The 18,536-nt window shown below is 39.4% G+C and overlaps 2 protein-coding genes across 2 annotated transcripts in view; both read right to left on the reverse strand.

Annotated features, from left to right (window-relative positions):
- Positions 1–18,536, reverse strand: part of LOC143122144 (NACHT, LRR and PYD domains-containing protein 3-like) — a 235,363-nt gene that overhangs the window by 101,731 nt on the left and 115,096 nt on the right. The window lies entirely within an intron of this gene.
- The window catches only part of LOC143122161 (NACHT, LRR and PYD domains-containing protein 3-like), a 52,582-nt gene that overhangs the window by 16,045 nt on the left and 18,001 nt on the right, over positions 1–18,536 (reverse strand). The window contains exons 4-6 of the mRNA XM_076282996.1: positions 15,925–16,098; positions 8,036–8,206; positions 1,581–1,751 (exon numbers count right to left, since the gene is read on the reverse strand). Of these exons, the coding sequence (XP_076139111.1) occupies positions 1,581–1,751; positions 8,036–8,206; positions 15,925–16,098 (516 nt within the window). The remainder of the gene's footprint in view (positions 1–1,580; positions 1,752–8,035; positions 8,207–15,924; positions 16,099–18,536) is intronic.

Consider the following 18,536-nt stretch of genomic DNA (forward strand, 5'->3'; position numbering starts at 1 on the left):
ATGGATGTAGTGGATGAGGCAATAATGAGTTTTGAATGTTATACAGTGTGATACATGGATATTACTTGGACCTAAATGTATATTTTGTCTGGAATTTGTGGAATTTGAGGAATCTCCACTTTTACGCTTTCAGTGAGTACAAACCGTTTATTTCTACATGCCTCTGTTCTTGAGAAATCCCAAGCTAAACAGTGGCTAGTTTTCATCAAAATCCCTGTTTTTTTTCTAGAAATGGAGATATAGCGTCTTTTATGAAATATGCGCTGTTTGAGACTGTCACTATTCATCATAGAGTTCACAAAATCACACATAAGGTGTGTTAGAGTGTCTATTTTTGTAATTTAAAAAAAGTTAAAAACGCAATATTTCATTTTTGGCACTCAACCCATGGGAACAAAAAAACGCAATATTGCACTCAAGGCACTCAAAGTGTTAATTGCTACTTCTTCATTTGGCTTACCAGTTGATGCTTATGTTGTGATGGTTCTTCTAGCTAATGAGGAAATTTAACCCTTAGAACCCGATTGACGCAAAGTGCTTCAAAAATACACCCTTTCTTCTCTGTTACATTGCTCCGCAACTGTTCATCGCAGCGAGATGAAACCTTTATTGCGTGACAGAGCAGAAGTGGGGCTTTCCAACGAGACCACGTGTCTGTACGTTCAAGTATGAAATTTTTTTTAAATTAAATTGCATCATATTTACAGTCTGTACTTCTCTGCGTTCACCTGCACACCCATTATTCTTGTTCGAATTACTCGCGAACCCTTGATTGAATAGACATGCCACGCATGTCAGATGAAACAGGAGACACAGAGCTATCATTTCATACCAAGTACATCGTTCTGGGTTATAAAACAGACAAAGTGAAAGCAAAATAATAACTTCAAATAGCTCGACTTACCTCACGTTTTTGTCTGTGCTTGTGGCAAAGCATGTTTATATTCCAACGCTATTGTGTGTTTCTCTATGGCAAAGAATGTTCATAATCCGGTTTTGAGATCCTAGTAAATTCCTGCATGGCATCCAATTCAAGGCTCATATTGCATCCCAATTTGTTTGACAAAGAAACACCAAAGAAACACCAAAGGCACACACAGGCTAACACGTAAACTCGGGTCAAGTCAGGTCAGATCAGTTCGTGTCACAGATACGGAGCACAGAAAGGTCATTTTTAATCACTAAATAAAAAATGGCATTTATTTCTGTAAGGCGCACACCACATATGTCTGTAAATTGCTCAGCCCCAAAGAATCCTTCCACCTTGGCAATGATATTGCCAGATTCAGGACAATCTGCTCTACACACACATGAAAGGCAAGTCGAGCTGCCAGCTTGCAGTAATGATCAAAATACAAGATGCAGAATGCAGTGGTGTCAAAATACAAAAATTTTTATAATACACTTTTTGTATTTTTATTATTTAAAAATCAAAATTAAATCAATGTCAAAACAATATATAGCATGTGTGTATGGCACTTACAATGACCAGGATAAATGCTTCTAACTAAAGGTAGTGGAAATGCTCTTAAAACAGTCTAGGGTTCTAAGGGTTAAGACATATACATGTCTGCACTCACCTTACTGTGTGTATTATGCAGTTGGAACTGGACAGTCCCTTAGAGAGAAGCTGAACTCCAGAATCCCCCAGGTCATTATCACTCAAGTCCAGCTGTTGTAGGGAGTTTGGTGACTGTAGAACTGAAGCCACCATCTTACAAGATTTATCTGTGAGTTTACAATCAGCAAGCCTGCATAAGAAAAACACAACAAAAGATAACATTAAATATAGCTGGAAGCAGCAATGAGGGGGCCAAGCAGTCAGTTCAGCAGTCCAAATTTGCCATGTAACTCAATGCGGTTGCATCAGGTATATAGCATTAAGCAGTCACAGCAAGTTCCATGCCAAACAACCCAAGATTGGCTGAGTTACAAGGTAATTTCCTGTTTGGCGGCTTCGCCACCAATTTCGATTGGCTGTTACGGGCAAATGCTTTTGTCAATCGTTCCAGAAAATTAAACACTGATAAGGCATGGTCTGAAGATGGTCTGTGCCAATTGGTGAAAATCAGATGAAATTTGTGACCTCTGAAAACGTTTTAGTGTTTACGATTAAATCCAATATGGTGGCCGAATCAATAATGTTGACATCACAAGTTGGACTGGGTCAGCCTAAGGACATCCAAAAGCACTACCAGACACCACTAGTATGTTTTAATTCCAAACACATCAACAGCTACAGGCCAAAATGTACAAGTCCATGTACTAAGTTTGGTTATGACAGATAAAAGGGTTGCTGAGATATGAGCTCACTTTCTGTTTGGCGGCTTCGCCGCATATTTCGATTGGCTGTTACGGGCAAACGGTTTTAGTTCTGAAGATGGTAATCGATAACTTTTGTGCGGCTTGGTCTGAAGATATTATGTGCTAAGTTTCGTGAAAATCGGACAAAATATGTGAGGCGTGAAACTTTTTAAATGTTTTTGAAAAAATCCAAAATGGCGGAAGATCCATCATGGCGGAAATTGACGTCATAGGGTGAACTCGGCTTGGTCCAAGGATTTCAACGATACCTCCTTTTTGGCAATTGGGCATACGAGTCAAAAGTTACGTGTGTGAACGCATATCCAAATTATGAAATATGACCAAGGCATTAAAATGCTGCTTGTTTGTCAGGATACCTTTTCACTGATTTATTTAAAAAAATATATGAGCTATGAGTGTGAATGTTATATATTCCATCCCCTAATTATGTTTTACTGGTTTATTTGACAAATAATCTATATGTATTTGCTCTATAAAGACCTTATGTCTGTTTGGGATTATTTTGAGAGCCTGGGATTGTTTTCCCAGAGCATCTGTATCTCAGAATAAAGGAATAAAAGAATACTTCATATTACTCTAAACCACCTTCTGTAAATCAACTGTATACTACTGTCTACATTGCACTATATTTCCCCTTTCTATACTTTGCATCACATTACATGTATACATGCATCACAGCTAAGATCTTTGGTTGCTATGAAGGCCAGTCGTTCTAAATGGATGGTTGCTATGGCCAAAGGCCAGCTCTATCTCAAGCGGGCATATCCTAGAATTCTGATTAAGTTATTTTATTTGAAACATCTCTATTTTACTTAGCCTACTTCCATACAGTGAGTCCCATTAAGAAGTGGTCACTTCATTCGCGCTTACCGTGATTCACGCAGCAACATCATTAAATTAATCTGTCACCATATGCCTACGTTTGCAAAGAGGAGAACATTTTAATTTGATTGAACTTATGTTAAATTCCCTTACAAGCAGATTTTTATTTTTAAAGGCCAGTTATTTCATGGATCCAGGATACTATGCATCCTGATAAAGTTCCCTTGGCCTTTGGAATTAAAATAGCCCCACATCACATACCCTTCACCATACCTAGAGTTGCATCAGGGGCGCAGCTACCCATTTTTTTTGAGGGGTATGCAACAACAATATTGCCCCCCCAAAAAAATAAATAAATAAATAAATAAAACACAAACAACTAAAGAAATGCTGCCAATTTGATGTTTAACTTGATGATGTATTGATAAATGGTGCATTGTCACTTTAAAGGACAAGTTCGGTATTTTACACTTAAAGCCCTGTTTTCAGATAGTTTATGATTAAATAGAACGTTTAAGATTGAAATTTGGACACATGCTGCTGTCCTGAGAATTTTCGGTTTCTGTGGTAGCGCCCCCCCCCCCCTCCAGAACGCTGCATAGGTGCCAGAGTTTCCGCTAGAAAGAAATGGTGCCGGTCAAAGTGACCGGCAGAGGTTTCGTTTTCCGGACATTTTGATGATATGCCGGTCAAATATCCTATTATCCCTTCTTAATTAGTCAAATTGAGGAAAGCTGGATACAGGCTATGTAGCTATGCAACATGTTCATTAGCCTAACTTAAACATGCCTAACAAGATCTAGCCAGTATCTTTTCATGGACAGCAAGAGTCCGCTTCGTTCGTTGTTTTAAAAAGGCTACGTTGTTTGTTGCTGCTACCCACGTTATCTCCAGTGGTGACTGTTTAACTTAAACAGATGCACACACACAAGAATGAGCGCTCACACCACTACCCCCTAATGCTATGCCTCTTTATTTGATAACAATAAATTAAGACATGTTTCCTATTCTGGGAAATGTTTAGTTTCTTTTTCTTTCGGCCGCGGTTCAATGATACCGTTTAATTGTGCCAGAAATTATCCGCGGACCAGTAATCGCCTCGTCGAGGACGCCCTAACCCTGCAGATCATAGACAGAGAACGCATAGGCCTACTGTATGCTTTGGGTAAAGAACACTTTGCATGTGCAGTGTAGGCTACACAGAGAATGACAGTGTCTTGGAGCGGCTGAACCCCCCGCAACTCCACTTCCAATGTCACTGATTCCGACAGATACGCCCGACACTTCTGCTTTTTATCTGGTGGTGGTGGAGTTGACCGGACATCTAAGGCTTCAGACGTTACCAATTTATCATCATCCATCGCGTCTGGCTTCTGAAAAAACGTTTAAGGCTAGTCTGCCTGGGCCTGGCCATGTTTGAACCGCCTCACTCATTTGTTCGTTGTTTAACATGGACGTTTTAAGCGTGCGCTTCCTATTTGAAATGCAGCATAGGCTTGTTGCGTGTTGTTTAATAGCTTACTTTTCAAACGAGTCTGTTCATTTAAAAACATAGCCAGAGGACGTATAATATAGGCTTACATATTAAGGCTTATTCTCAAAGTCAGATTGCGTTAGGGGACGGGATTATTAGCCAATTTCAATCGGACAATTTGACCGGAGAGATTTAATTTTGTCGGACATTTCATTTTTTTCCGGCCAATGTCCGGTAATTACCGGACAACGGAAACCTAGGTGCACTGGAACAATCCTTCCTAAAACGCATTAAACTTTCATTTACAAAGACGTGAAACTCACCGAGTGGTCAGGGGTATTCGCTGATATGCTCACACAAAAATCGCTGCAAAAGATGCTTTCCAACAGGTGTTTACCATGCGTTGTAAAACTGTGGAGCTAATTTTCCAAACGCCTCACACCCGTACATTCTTCCATTGAGAGCTTGAATAATAGACACTCCAGCCCAGTTGGTGGCAATAATGCACCTTACACCGTCTTGCCAATTACAAGCAAACCACTGGCATTTCATTGAATACACAGAAGAAGCAGAAGTAATGCTAACATTCTGATTAAAAACAAGTCCGTATTTTTCTCTAAATGGTATGATCATGGAATTTACAATGTTATCTCTTTATTTGACAGGTCTGGTGCAATTCTGACTTATGAACAATTTATGTCACGTCATAACTTCCCCGTCCCGTTTAGGGAATTTAGCTTGCTTATAAAGGCTATTCCAAAAGGATTAATCCAATTGATAAAGAATCATCTATCTTTTGGAGGAGATGATATAATACAACATAAGCTAGTTTTGAATGGGATAGATATAATGGACAGAAAGTTTAGTAATAAACATGTTCGCAAGGTCCTTCAGGTTAAAAATAGAATTACACCAAGGGGCAAGTTCTATTGGCAATCTGTTGTTCAGGACATCAACTGGCATAAAGCTTGGCTGTTACCTTATAAATATTGTATCACTAATAAAATTAAGGAAGTTCACTTCTTCATAAGATATATCCAGTGAATGTTAGCATAGCTAAATATGCAGATGTCAGTGCTATTTGTTCTTTTTGTGGTAATGAGGATGAAACACTGCAACACCTTTTTTTTTATTGTAAGGAAACCACATTGTTTATCAACAACTTATCCAGGCATCTTTTTGACTCCTACTCTCTATCTATTAAAGATGTTTTGTTTTATTATGAAAACCCTGATAACAGCTCACTTGAATATGTTGTAAACTTCCTTATTTTGCACTCTAAATTTTTTCTCCATAAACAAAAATGGCAGAAGGCACGACCTTCCTTTTGTGCCTTTAAGGCAGAAGTAAACCTGCTCATCAGTTCACTCAGAGTGGTTAAAGACAACAAAAAAAACGACAGACTCCTATGTGTCCTTCACACAGTGTGGAAAGACTGATCTCTTCCTCTCATTGTAATCATAACATATGATTTGTATTATGTTTTGTATTTATTTTCTCTTATAATATTATTATTATTTTTTTTTTATTTGTTTATTTATTTTTGTTGATGTTTTCCTTTATGTCTGTGTTTTACTGTCTCTAGTCTCAATTTTTGTATGTACTGTTATTGCATAAATAAAAAATAAAAAAAACAGAAGAAGCATAAGATCGCTGTTGAAGTATTTTGCAACAGACAGCTAAAAATGAGGCAATTTTGTGCAGTTCCGAATTGCGGGAAAATTCGTAGCAAAAAAGTTCCTTTCAACGATCCAGAAAGGCTAAAGTTGTGGCTGGAATTTCTGGTGTTGGATGTGAGCACACCTGTTGAGAATCTGCAGAAAGCTGATCACCGTGTCTCTGCGGTCTGCATTTTACTGAACTTCGCTGGAGGTCGAAAGAAATCGCCCAAAAAGCTCTTTCGCCAGAGAAATACAGCGGTTCCCACATTACCTCCTGGGACAACAGAGTTGGAAGAACTTGGGGTAAGGTTGACATTTTGTAACGTAACGTTTGTAACAGGCGGAAAATTAACTTATTTGTTATGTCCATAACCTGTCATGTTCACATCATAAGCCTAGCCTACATGAATAATTTGGCTACATGATTTTGTACGTTTACTATTTTTTTGGCTGTGGAACTTTCATGATGAAAGCCTACCAACATCATTATGTTATCATTCACATTGTGCAAGTTCCAAGACATTTTAGCATTAGCCATGGTTGGACGTGACAATAATTTGGATAGCGTAGTAGCCTACAATACCGCGACTGCATAAGACTACAGAAAGAATACAAACAACCCCATATCCGTTTCCGGCAGCGGAGTAATACCCGTACCTCACAGCACATCCAATACAAGTCAATGGAGTTGGACAAAAACTACGATAAAACCTGTTGGAAAGAATCTTTTGCAGCGATTTTTGTGTGAGCATATCAGTGAACACCCCTGACACCTTACTGACCGTAAGTTTCACGTCTTTGTAAACGAAAGTTTAATGCGTTTTAGGAAGGATTCTTCCAGTGCACCTATGCAGCGTTCTGGAGGAGGGGGGGCGCTACCACAGAAACCGAAAATTCTCAGGACAGCAGCATGTGTCCTTAAACGTTCTATTTAATCATAAACTATCTGAAAACAGGGCTTTAAGTGTAAAATACCGAACTTGTATTTGTTTGCGCCACATTGACAACAATATTGACAACACAATATTAAATTATTACAAGGAGCCTTCATTGTTAGGATATGGAAACATGTAATGAGTTGTTGCTAGTGTGACATTTCTGTTATCAGTTTGCCATTAAAAGTGCAGTATGAGCATAGTAGCCACCTAGCTATCTGAATGGAATAGGCTATGTTTCAATCGGCATATGCTTAACAAATGCTAGTTAGTCTCTTAACATGAATATTTGCAAGCCTCCAAGCACAGACATCATCACTTTAAATCCTTCCTGTTGTCTTTCACCGTCCACTTATTTAACTGCTATCACATCCCTTGACATGCTATCTCCTTTACCCTCTTTCTTTTTCTATTATTAGACGCCGACAGCTTTTTTTGCTGTATCCATCTTTTTCCATAGACGGCAACTCAACTCACTACTCGTAGGCCTACCTGCTCGCTCAGCGCTCATGGCGCCCCCACTGGAATGGAATCTTATCAGATAGGGCGCCTACTCTAGCCTGTTAGTCCTCTAAAATGTTATATAACATTGAGAAAATGCTGAAATTATTACGCACAGCAGTAGCTACATATAGAAAATACCAAATATATGTATATATTATTTTCTTTTTTTTTACCATCGCTTAACATCATCACATAGGGATTGTTGGAATGTAATGAATGGCACATTGTCCTAACAATGATATCTGCCAATATTTGCTTAATTAAACAAACAAATAAAACAATATGAGGAAATGCATGCATGGCCTTATTCCAACCTTAGTATCTGCAGTATGCTGTTGGAACTTGACAGTCCCTTAGAGAGAAGCTGGACTCCAGAATCCCCCAGGTCATTGTTACTGAAGTTCAGATGTAGCAGGGAGTTTGGTGAATGTAGAATTGAAGCCACAATCTCACACAATTTATCTGTGAGCTTACAGTCAGCAACCCTGCATAAGAACACAACAAAAGATAACATAAATAAATTGAAGATATATTGTCTACACAGCCCTGATAAATTAAAAAAATCAAGAGATCTTTCACCAAAAATGCAGGGATCATTCACATGCACACTATGACACCCCCACCACACACACACACACACAAACACACACCTAAAAGACGCAGTGCAAGGTATGATGTAGATAAATTGACCGATCCCAAGCCCCTCCCCCTTTACTATGTCACAATGTGGGCTTCGGAGGTCCTTGGTCAACCTCGGTCAAGTTTCTTTTGCTTCTTTTGTGAGTAGCCTGATTAAATAACTAAAGACCTCAAAAAGGTTCAAATATGCTTGGGGTAGGCTACTTGTAGAAGTGACATCCGATATGTTAACCACACATAACTTTACATTGAGCCTATAGGATAGGCTGCTACTTTTCAGTAGCCTAAAGAAATCTGAGTTTGTACGAAAATGTTCACTTTATTTGTGTTCATAACTACACACAAAAACATAACTAAACCTGGTTTCCACTGTTGAAATGACAATGGACAAGATTAGCCTACAAAAATTACACTTGAAGGAATTGAACTCGCACACTCAGCATACGATTGGAAGTCTGACGCGCTAACAAAGGCCTAGGCTACACCTTCAATCATGTATCTCCTTATCACACAACAAGAATACTTTAAGCTTTTAGGCACAGGCTACCTTGCCATGTTTAACATGGGAAATATGATGTTGATTTTCCATCCAAATCATCATTTTGGTTGAGATTGAAATCTCAATGGTAAATAGTAGTGCTGTCAGTTAAACGCGTTATTAACGGCGTTAACGGAAACCTTCGGAAATTTTTTTATCGCGAGATTAACGTTCATTTTGGTGTAACAAACTTTGTCGTTTTTTCACATGCTGTTGCAACAACTAGTAACGTTAGAACAACTACAACACCACACCGATCTAGCCAGACCGGAAACTAAACAATACGCACTGACGAATGGAATGGAACAGAACGTTGTATGTGCTGCATACACGCCCCCTTTTAGGGGGAAGATGACTGATATAATGGAAATCTATGCTGCATCAAAGTGGAGAGCGAAACGTGCTTATAGTAAACTTACTTAATCTTGAAACAAACATGAATGAAAGGCACAAAATAAGGTTGGTGTAAGAGTTATCTGTGTGTTTATGGGATTAATGTGACCAGGCTTGGAATTTCACCATTCTGGGGGCAAGGCCACTTGGCCTTCAGTTGGGCATATTTGGTGGGGGGCACAAAGGCCACATGTCAGGGCACCAAGGCCAAAGTTAACTATACAGTAGTAGGCTATAAAAATGATCAAAGTTGTATTTAGCCTATTCACTGCAGTAGACCTGCATCACTGTATGAAACATTACAAAAACATGAAATATTACATAGAACTGTAAATCATCTGATCATCTAATATTTACAGATATCTAGGCTATATATAACATTTATTTTATATTTGGCCTGTTATGAAATCATCTATTGAACAGCTCAGCTTTAAGAAACTCAAATAGCCTAGATGCATGCTTAGCATTTTGTGATCATTAAGGCTACTTTCACAAACTCTTAGTCAGCTGTCCTCTGATTTACCAATATCTAGGCGATATTTGTAACATTTATTTTGTATTTGGCCCGTTATGAAATCATGTGGAACAATTTAAACACATTTTAAAACGTAAAGCCCAAATTTGGAGACATCCATGTATGTCGAACTTTACTGCAAATTCAAAACTGGATTACTCTGGAACGGCTAACTGTACAGGGTTCTGCTTTACACCTTTGTGTTCGGTAAGGTCTCCTGTTTATTCTGATATATGGTTTGTCATGTGTTAAAAGAAGGGTTCGTAAAGTATTCCACCGAGATGAATGGGTAGGGAGATCATGGGACGCAAAACCTTCAGTAGAATGTATGATTAAATTAAATTATATTATTTACTTTTCTCGCGAACCGTTCAATACAGCAATTATCGGCTAACATTGTTTAAAAGCTAAGAAAAAGTTATTTCATGTGACACTTGTGATGTCTGTGTGATGAATAGGCTACTTCGCGAGTAGTTAAACTGAGAATGGGTGAATTTGGGCGCACTTTCTTTCTTGCGCTGTCACTTAATCCACTGCGTAAAAGACTAAATTAATTTGCACTGTGAATGCTAAGATTATTTTGACAGGCCACGGGCTAAATAAAAATCGCTATTAGTAGGACGCAAAGCAGAATATTGAAAGAAGGGGGCACCAAGGCCACCGTGGCCTGTAAACCTCTGATTTTCAAAGGGGCCTCACGGCCAACGCAAGGGGCTACGACGGCCATGGCCGTCGTGGCCGCCGTGAAATTCCTACCCTGAATGTGACCATGTTCCTATGTTTTGCTCTCTCCAGTTTACTAACAGGAGTGTCACGAATGTATCGATAGGCACAGTCAAACTGCCCGTGGCTGACTAATTAAGTTCAGCAAGCTTAACTTTACATGTCATAACATCAACTAAACATAAGTCACACATTCATTCTATCACTTGTAATATGAACGTAGCCTGTTTCCTACAACTAGGTGAGATAATTGGCTATGTTATACTGAAGTTCCACAGTTAGCTAGCTAGCAAGCTAACCGTTTTGCATGGGATATTATGGTAAGTGTACATGCTAAATTTGTATAATAGCCTACATGGAGTATTGCAAACGAGTAAGGTTGGTAATGTACATCGTTTCGACATGAGTAAGTTACATAAACACAATTCTTCATAACTGCCATGTTAGTAAAATGATTGAATGTCCTGTGAATTAATAACTAGATGTAACGTCAACCTGTGATTACTAGCTGTCTTTCAATGATGTAATGTTAACATGTTTTCCGCTAAAATGGGGCGTGATACAGATCAAATGTATCTTTATGATGATGCGCCGTTGGGCTAACGAGCCGGCCAAAGAGTAGTAGCCTAGGCTGACGCATTAGTTGTGTGCCGCCAAAGATTTTTTCACCGTTACTTGTTCTGTTATCAACATTCCTCTTTGGCTGCTACTATTTGCGATGCACTCTGCTTTCGACATTCATTTACATTAGATTCCATTCTTTTCAATACAACTCCGCACACCAGCATCGCACTTTGCAGCCGTGTAAATTCAGTTATATTTGGTCGCTGCTCCATAAAATTCATTGTTCATCCAGTGTTTGCCTGTTAAAAACTTCGGCGTTGATGAGTGTGGCAAGTGACAGTGCACCATAGACTGTAGGCCTATAAAATGGCAATGCACTCATGTTGAAAAGTTCCTTATTTTCAACTGAACTCAAAGATAATGAATATAGTGTGAATATATTTTCTGTTTGTTATGCCCTTTATAATGTGTGTAGGCCTACATTTTGTGCATGCACTTCTGCAGTAGCATTTATTTCAGTTTATATCAGCTATATTTCTGAAGAATATATTGTTTTGCCTCAGGTCTGCTGCACATCTTTTGAAATTTGATTTGAAATAATCAAATAGACCTATGTCTTAAAGTTCAGTTAATAAAGTAACTTGCTTTGCTTTCATTTTAATCCCAATCAAGATAAACAATAATTGCTTTATTGTTAATATGGACTCCTGGAAAGTTCAGAAATGCAAAATAATAGAATTTTAATCATATGATAAAATATGCGATTAATCGTGATTAACTATAGGAATTCAGCGATTAATCGTGATTAAAAATTTTAATCGTTTGACAGCACTAGTAAATAGACATTGAATCAGCATTACAATCCTGACAAAAACCCAACAGTGCATGAGCTAGGGATGGCGAAATTAAAAAAAAATCTTAACCGGCCACTGAGCCTCATTAACCGGTTAAAGTCGGTCACCGAAAATTCTATAACTGCCATTTATGATACCCGTGTCCTGTCGCGCGTCTTTCTCTGCCCGTGAAACAAGTTATCCCCCCATTTTAGAATGGTTAGGCTCCCGTCACACAATGTTAGTTCGTGCCCTTTGTATTATACATTTTCCCCAATCATTGTCCACTACTTGTGGAGGAATAAGGGTTTTGTTTTGGGGAGAAAAATAATTGATTTCCCTGCGCACCCACGCACAGGCACACATTACGCACAACGTCGACCTTGCATGCAACGCGGCACCGAGCTCGGGCTATTAAAAGCTCACGTTACAAAGTCACAAACAGAGAACGCTACATTTGGTGGTGTTACAGGAAAGTATATTAACCAACGTCTTCGTAAAAAAACTTACCGATTGCCAACAGCCTCGTGCTGCACAAAATCCTTTGCAATAAGTTCCTGTCGTCATGCCATTTACAGATGAATAATAAAACACAACAAGTAGGCATATGCTAAGTTAGTCTTTCGTGTCTTTGTTTGCCATTACATTGTTACAATTATCATCATGCCATAGTCAACACGCAGCCACTAACAAGCAGTGAAGATTTTTTTGTTTAGCTGCGCAGACAGGACCTGTCATGTAAGGCGTACAAATAGTCACTATAGTAACCGGTATAAACTGTTTTCGGAATGGCTACGTGAGCTCTGCTGCGGCAGAGCCATTGCTCTGTGCTGTGATGGCGCTTAATAAATACCACCGTGGGACGGCTCATGCTCACATTTATCATTTTTAGATATTGAGTGATCATATCGCCCCATACAATACAACACCAATAACACGTGTGCGCGCAGTGTAATAACAGACGCTGGCTGGCATTCGGGAGCTTTAAAAATGGTGTTTTTTTTTTTGTTTTTTTTACCGGTCAAAGTTGATTCGGTCAACCACCGGTTAAACGGCTACCGGTTAACATCCCTAGCATGAGCATAGATAAAGAGACATCGAAACAACATTGGTTTATAGTTTATATTGCCATAATCGATAGAGCATCAATACATAGTTCACTAAAAGATACTGAAAAGTCATGGATGTATGGTTTACTGGGAAATTTTGACATGGTGATTGAAAAGTAGTGGATTGACCGCATGACGACGTTTGAACTGTCCGGTGTGAGATCATTTTGAGCAAGACCAACCGTGTTCAGCTCTCTGTCAAGTTTGTCGCTCCACCTTAATAGTAAGCAAGCATTTATTTATCTAACGATAATGTTTCATTGTGAAATCGTATTACATTAAATTCGGGCATGTTTACAGTCTATGTACATCGTAGCATTCATTAACATACATTAAGCATCAGATGAAGCGTCCTGTTTACACATTTAAACCATATTTACACTTTGAATTTGGACTCCAAATTGTAGTAACTACATCTACGAAGTCTAAGGAAGATAACCAGGTAGTCTGTTCAAAGATTACATACATTTTGACAGAACGCCAGCCCTCGGAAAAGTAGTAACTAAAATGACTCCACCCTAACCCTGACCCGACAAGTTCAAAAGTCAGACGACAGTTCGATGTACGTAGACTATAACATGACCGAATTTAATGTAGTACAATTTCACAATGAAACATTGGATAAATAAATGCTTGCTTACCCATTAAGGTTTATTCAGCTGCGAAGTTGACAGAAAACTGAACACTGGTCTGACAACTCGGCTTAACCCTTTAGCCGCCAGGGTTTAAAAAGAATGAATTGGATTTGTACATCAAAATTTCAAAAGGTCATGGCTTGCAAGTGGTCAGAGATAAAGTCCTACTGTAAATGTGAAAATCATTTAGTATGAACAGAAGTTTATGAAGGGGGTAAATTTACTCATCTAATTTGCATATTATGACGTCACTGGATGGTAACCACCGTGAATTATGCACATTTCAGTAAATACTAGATGTTGAACATATTTAAACAGTTTACTTTCTTTTTTTGTCATTTCACCGACATAACAAATGAACAGGAATACAGTCACATGTAAACCAACAATAGTAAACTATTACTATAATCACAAACCCTATGCTACTATACAATAAAGTAGCCTGGTCAAATCAGTTCCATATCGCGGGTGACTTTGTAGTTCTTCAGAGCCCTATTTTTACAACCCCGGCTGTCTATACCACGTCCATTACGGACACTATCATCACTATTGCCACTGGCACCTCCAGCTATGTTGGGCAGAGGGTCGAAATAAGCTTGGTATGCTTAGTGGACACTAAAATCGCAAGGACGCAAAGACGTACCTCCATTCACAGACGCACCGTGACTATCAGTCAATAGACGATCGATCATATTCTCCAAAAGGCAGATATTCTCCTTCAGAATAAGAATAGGTGAATAACACATCCAAGACTTAATCACACGTGATTTTTTTTTTCAACATTTGGTGTATTTCTGCTTCAATTTGTGCAAAACTATGGCCCGCATCGCTTCCGCGTTATGGAGGAAATGCACGTCTTCTTCGTGTGTTTCTCACGTGTTTTCGCGAGCTTCCTGAAAACTTTGAAAAAAAAGGTTGAGCTTGAATCGAAGCTCTGGGTGTCTGCCAACTAGTGGTCAAGAGTACAAATGAGATTTTACACTGTACTCGCGTCTATCGTCTGTTTTATTCAGTAATGATTCATGCAATATTGCGACATGGGCGGTTAGAGGGTTAATCTCCCTGCCGCCCAAATAAGTTGCTACGCGGTGAACTAAAAGTGACTCCACGTCGTTGTAACACCATACCAAGGGTCTTAAGTGAGGCAAGTTGGCTGATCACGTTTTTAAAGCATTTCCATGGATCGTCAGGTCATAAACAGCAGTGACTATTGCGAACTCATTCATTTTTAAAGCTTAGTATGCTGATAGCAATGTACATGCGTAAACGTTCTCGGTGTGGCTTGTGGGGTAGGTGGGTCAGGTGACAAGCCGTCGAATCACAGCACATGCACCAGCATTGCAACACACTGTCATGAAGAGACTCATCGTTAGGTCGGCTCATAGACAGTAAAAGAAATGGACGAACAGACTCCGTCGTTTTCAATGGGAGGACACTGACGCAAATTGAAATTTTTTTTCAGTTGGCTCGCCATTGTACTGCGCAGACTCTCACTTAACTTTGTGACGTTAGCCATCCAACTGAATCTTGTAACTCGTATGATAGATGGTTCACACAGAAATTCTTCTCACACTTCCTTCACCTTCAAATTCTCAAAGTTAAAGATTTATTGATGTATTATTATTAATATCATCCTCACAAGTGATATCAAGTAGTGTTAATGTTGAAACTACCAGACATGATCGTCTTCAAACACAATCATGGTAAACAAAACAAAAAAGTTATAGCCTTCGTCTTTCCACTTTTTCGAGCTACAGTCAATCCATCGAAAACCTCTCCATGTAATGCTTTACCTTAACATAAATGGTATTGTAGGCTACATAGCTTTGTTCATGAGTTTCCGTGCTGGCAGGACTTAGCTTCTTATCCAAACAATACGGTTGTTTCCCTACGGTGCGACAGAAAGACGCAGGCATAATTGCGTCAAATTACGTCAAAAGTTAGCTTCCCTACAACCGGACACGCTAACTATTCTTCTTACAGAAACCCAACGTTACGTACGAGGTAGTTGAGCCTGTTTTGCCTTCTATTGTTCATGTAGATAATACAGAAGCTACAATGTCGGCACAGGATATGTTATATGAAGTTATAGGATTTCAAAAAAATCCCAAATGAATGGGCGTTCTATGGGGTTAGCAGAGAGTTGATAACCACGGCTCCATGGGTGGTTCAACTTCTGAAAATTCACCTGCCCCCTTGGGTCGGCTACAGTAACTATTTTGTTGACCTCATCATATAGTAACCACATCACTAACCTCAGTGTTTCCAGCTTGAAGTTAGTATGCCTCAGCCCAACAGACAGCAACCTCAATCCAGAATCCCTCAGAGGATTAGAACTCAGGTCCAGCTCTTTCAACGGGGAGGTTTCTGACTGAAGAACAGATGTTAGGACCTCACAGGACTCCTCTGTGAGACCACAACCAACCAATCTACAGTAACATAACACATGTAGTAGATTGATTATTGCTAAAGAACTACATTTAACAAGATATTGCATCATCAGTATTAAAAGACAAGTTCGCTATTTTACACTTAATGCCCTGTTTTCAGATAGTTTATGATTAAATAGAACGTTTAAGATTTAAATTTGGACACATGCTGCTGTCCTGAGAATTTTTGATTTCTGTGGTAGCACCCGCCACCTCCACAACGGCTGCATAGGTGCACTGGAACAATCTTTCTAAAACGCATTCAACTTTTGCAAAGATGTGAAACTCACCGAGTGGTCAAGGGTGTTCACTGATATGCTCACACAAAAATCGCTGCAAAAGATGCTTTCCAACAGGTTTTATTGTAGTTTTGTCCAACTCTATTGACTTGCATTGGATGTGCTGTGAGGTATGGTATTACTCCGCCGCCGGAAACGGATATGGGGTTATTTGTATTCTTTCTGTAGTCTTATGCAGTTGTGGTATTGTAGGCTACGCTATCCAAATTATTGTCACGTCCATGGCTAATGCTAAAATGTCTTGGAACTTGCACAAAGTGAATGATGGCCTACGTGAATCTTTACGTTTTCATCATGAAAGTGCCACAGCCAAAAAAATAGTAAACATACAAAATCATGTAGCCAAATTATTTATGTAGGCTAAGGTTAGTGTTAGGCTTATGATGTGAACATGACAGGTTATGGACATAACAAATAAGTTCATTTTCCGCCTGTAACAAACGTTATGTTACAAAATGTCAACCTTACCCCAAGTTCTTCCAACTCTGTCGTCTGAAAAATAGCTCCAGAGTTTTACAACGAATGGTAAAACACCTGTTGGAAAGCATCGTTTGCAGCGATTTTTGTGTGAGCATATCAGTGAACACCCCTGACCACTTGGTGAGTTTCACGTCTTTGTAAACAAAAGTTTAATGCGTTTTAGGAAGGATTGTTCCAGTGCATCTATGCAGCCGTTGTGGAGGTGGGGGGTGCTACCACAGAAACCGAAAATTTCAGGACAGATGCATGTGTCCAAATTTCAATCTTAAACGTTCTATTTAATCATAAACTATCTGAAAACAGGGCTTTAAGTGTAAAATGGCGAACTTGTCCTTCAAAGGTTGTATCAGGGGGGATAGGGGGGATACATCACTTCTCTTGATGTTCAAACAAAACAGAGAGCTAGCTCGCTACTCCCTCCCCCTCCCTAACCTGACTCTCGCCAGATGAATTTCGTTCTGCCTAGCTCCACTCAGATCCATCTGGGATCGGTTCCGTTGAGAGTGATTTCAGCATGAGATTGTATGGTAGAGCCAATCAAGACGCAGGGCGGGAGTTTCATAGATGTAGATGACGCACCACTCCAATGGATCGATCCCAGATGGATGAGTGGAGCTAGGCGGAACGAAATTCATCTGGCGAGATTCAGGTTACCCCCTCCCTCCCATGCAATTAAAACTCTCCTAAACATGCATCTCATCGGTTATTGGTTGAAACACTTTATTTGCCTTTGAGGGTTTGCCAACCCTTGTTGGTAGCAATTGTTTTTGTGTACAGATCTCGGAGCCTAGGCTGCCTAAAGAGATGCAGGCAGCTAGCGGATCGTTAGGAAAGATTAAATGAATTTGATCATTTAGGTTTGGGCCTTTTTTAGGCCTGAAATCGCTGATACAACCTTTAAGTAGCAATTTTGTTGCTCTGTAGTTTATAATAATTCAGGTTTAAATGCATGACAGAGCTGCTATTCTTACTCACCGTGCTTTCTTACAAGTCTTCAATGCTATAATCAGTCTCTTACAATCTCAATGATGAATATAGCCGCAAGCGGCAATGGCGGGCCCGAGCACCTGCGGGCCGCAACCCGTGACATGTCGGAATCCAACAAAGCCCCGATGTTGTCCGTTTGTGAAATGTACATATTTGATGCGTGTGCTATTTTTTTCAGACCATTCATTCAAAGCATAGAACATTTCTGGCACATTTCCTGCTTGGCCAGATGGTGGCGCTATGCTAGGCATGTGAATTACACACATGAATATCATCACAATAATATCCAATATTTTATAAAGTTTCAGATTAATCAGTTAAGGCATTGTCCATTTCTGGCACATTTCCTGGTTGGCCAGGTGGTGGCGCTATGCCAGGCAGGCCCATTGGGTGTCTGGATATCATCATAATCACGATATCTATTAACCTGAGAAGTTTCAGACCATTCATTCAATGCACTGTGATTTGTGACACATTTCCTGTTTATGTGGTGACATATTAAAATCATATCAAATATATTACAACATTCAAAAATCCCTTCACAATTTAACATCAGCGACATCTTGGCATAATGTTGGCCAAATTTCAAATGAATCTGACAAACCGTCTAGGAGGAGTATGTTAAAATTGATCATCTGAAGTCAGTGTAATTGTCATTCTTTCTGTTGGCAG

The sequence above is a fragment of the Alosa pseudoharengus genome, unplaced genomic scaffold (genome assembly GCF_046254945.1).
Source record: "Alosa pseudoharengus isolate Yale_2024_CS ecotype anadromous, Long Island Sound unplaced genomic scaffold, YU_APseudo_1.1 YU_APseudo_1.1_scf_1, whole genome shotgun sequence".
NCBI classification, from domain to species: domain Eukaryota; kingdom Metazoa; phylum Chordata; class Actinopteri; order Clupeiformes; family Clupeidae; genus Alosa; species Alosa pseudoharengus.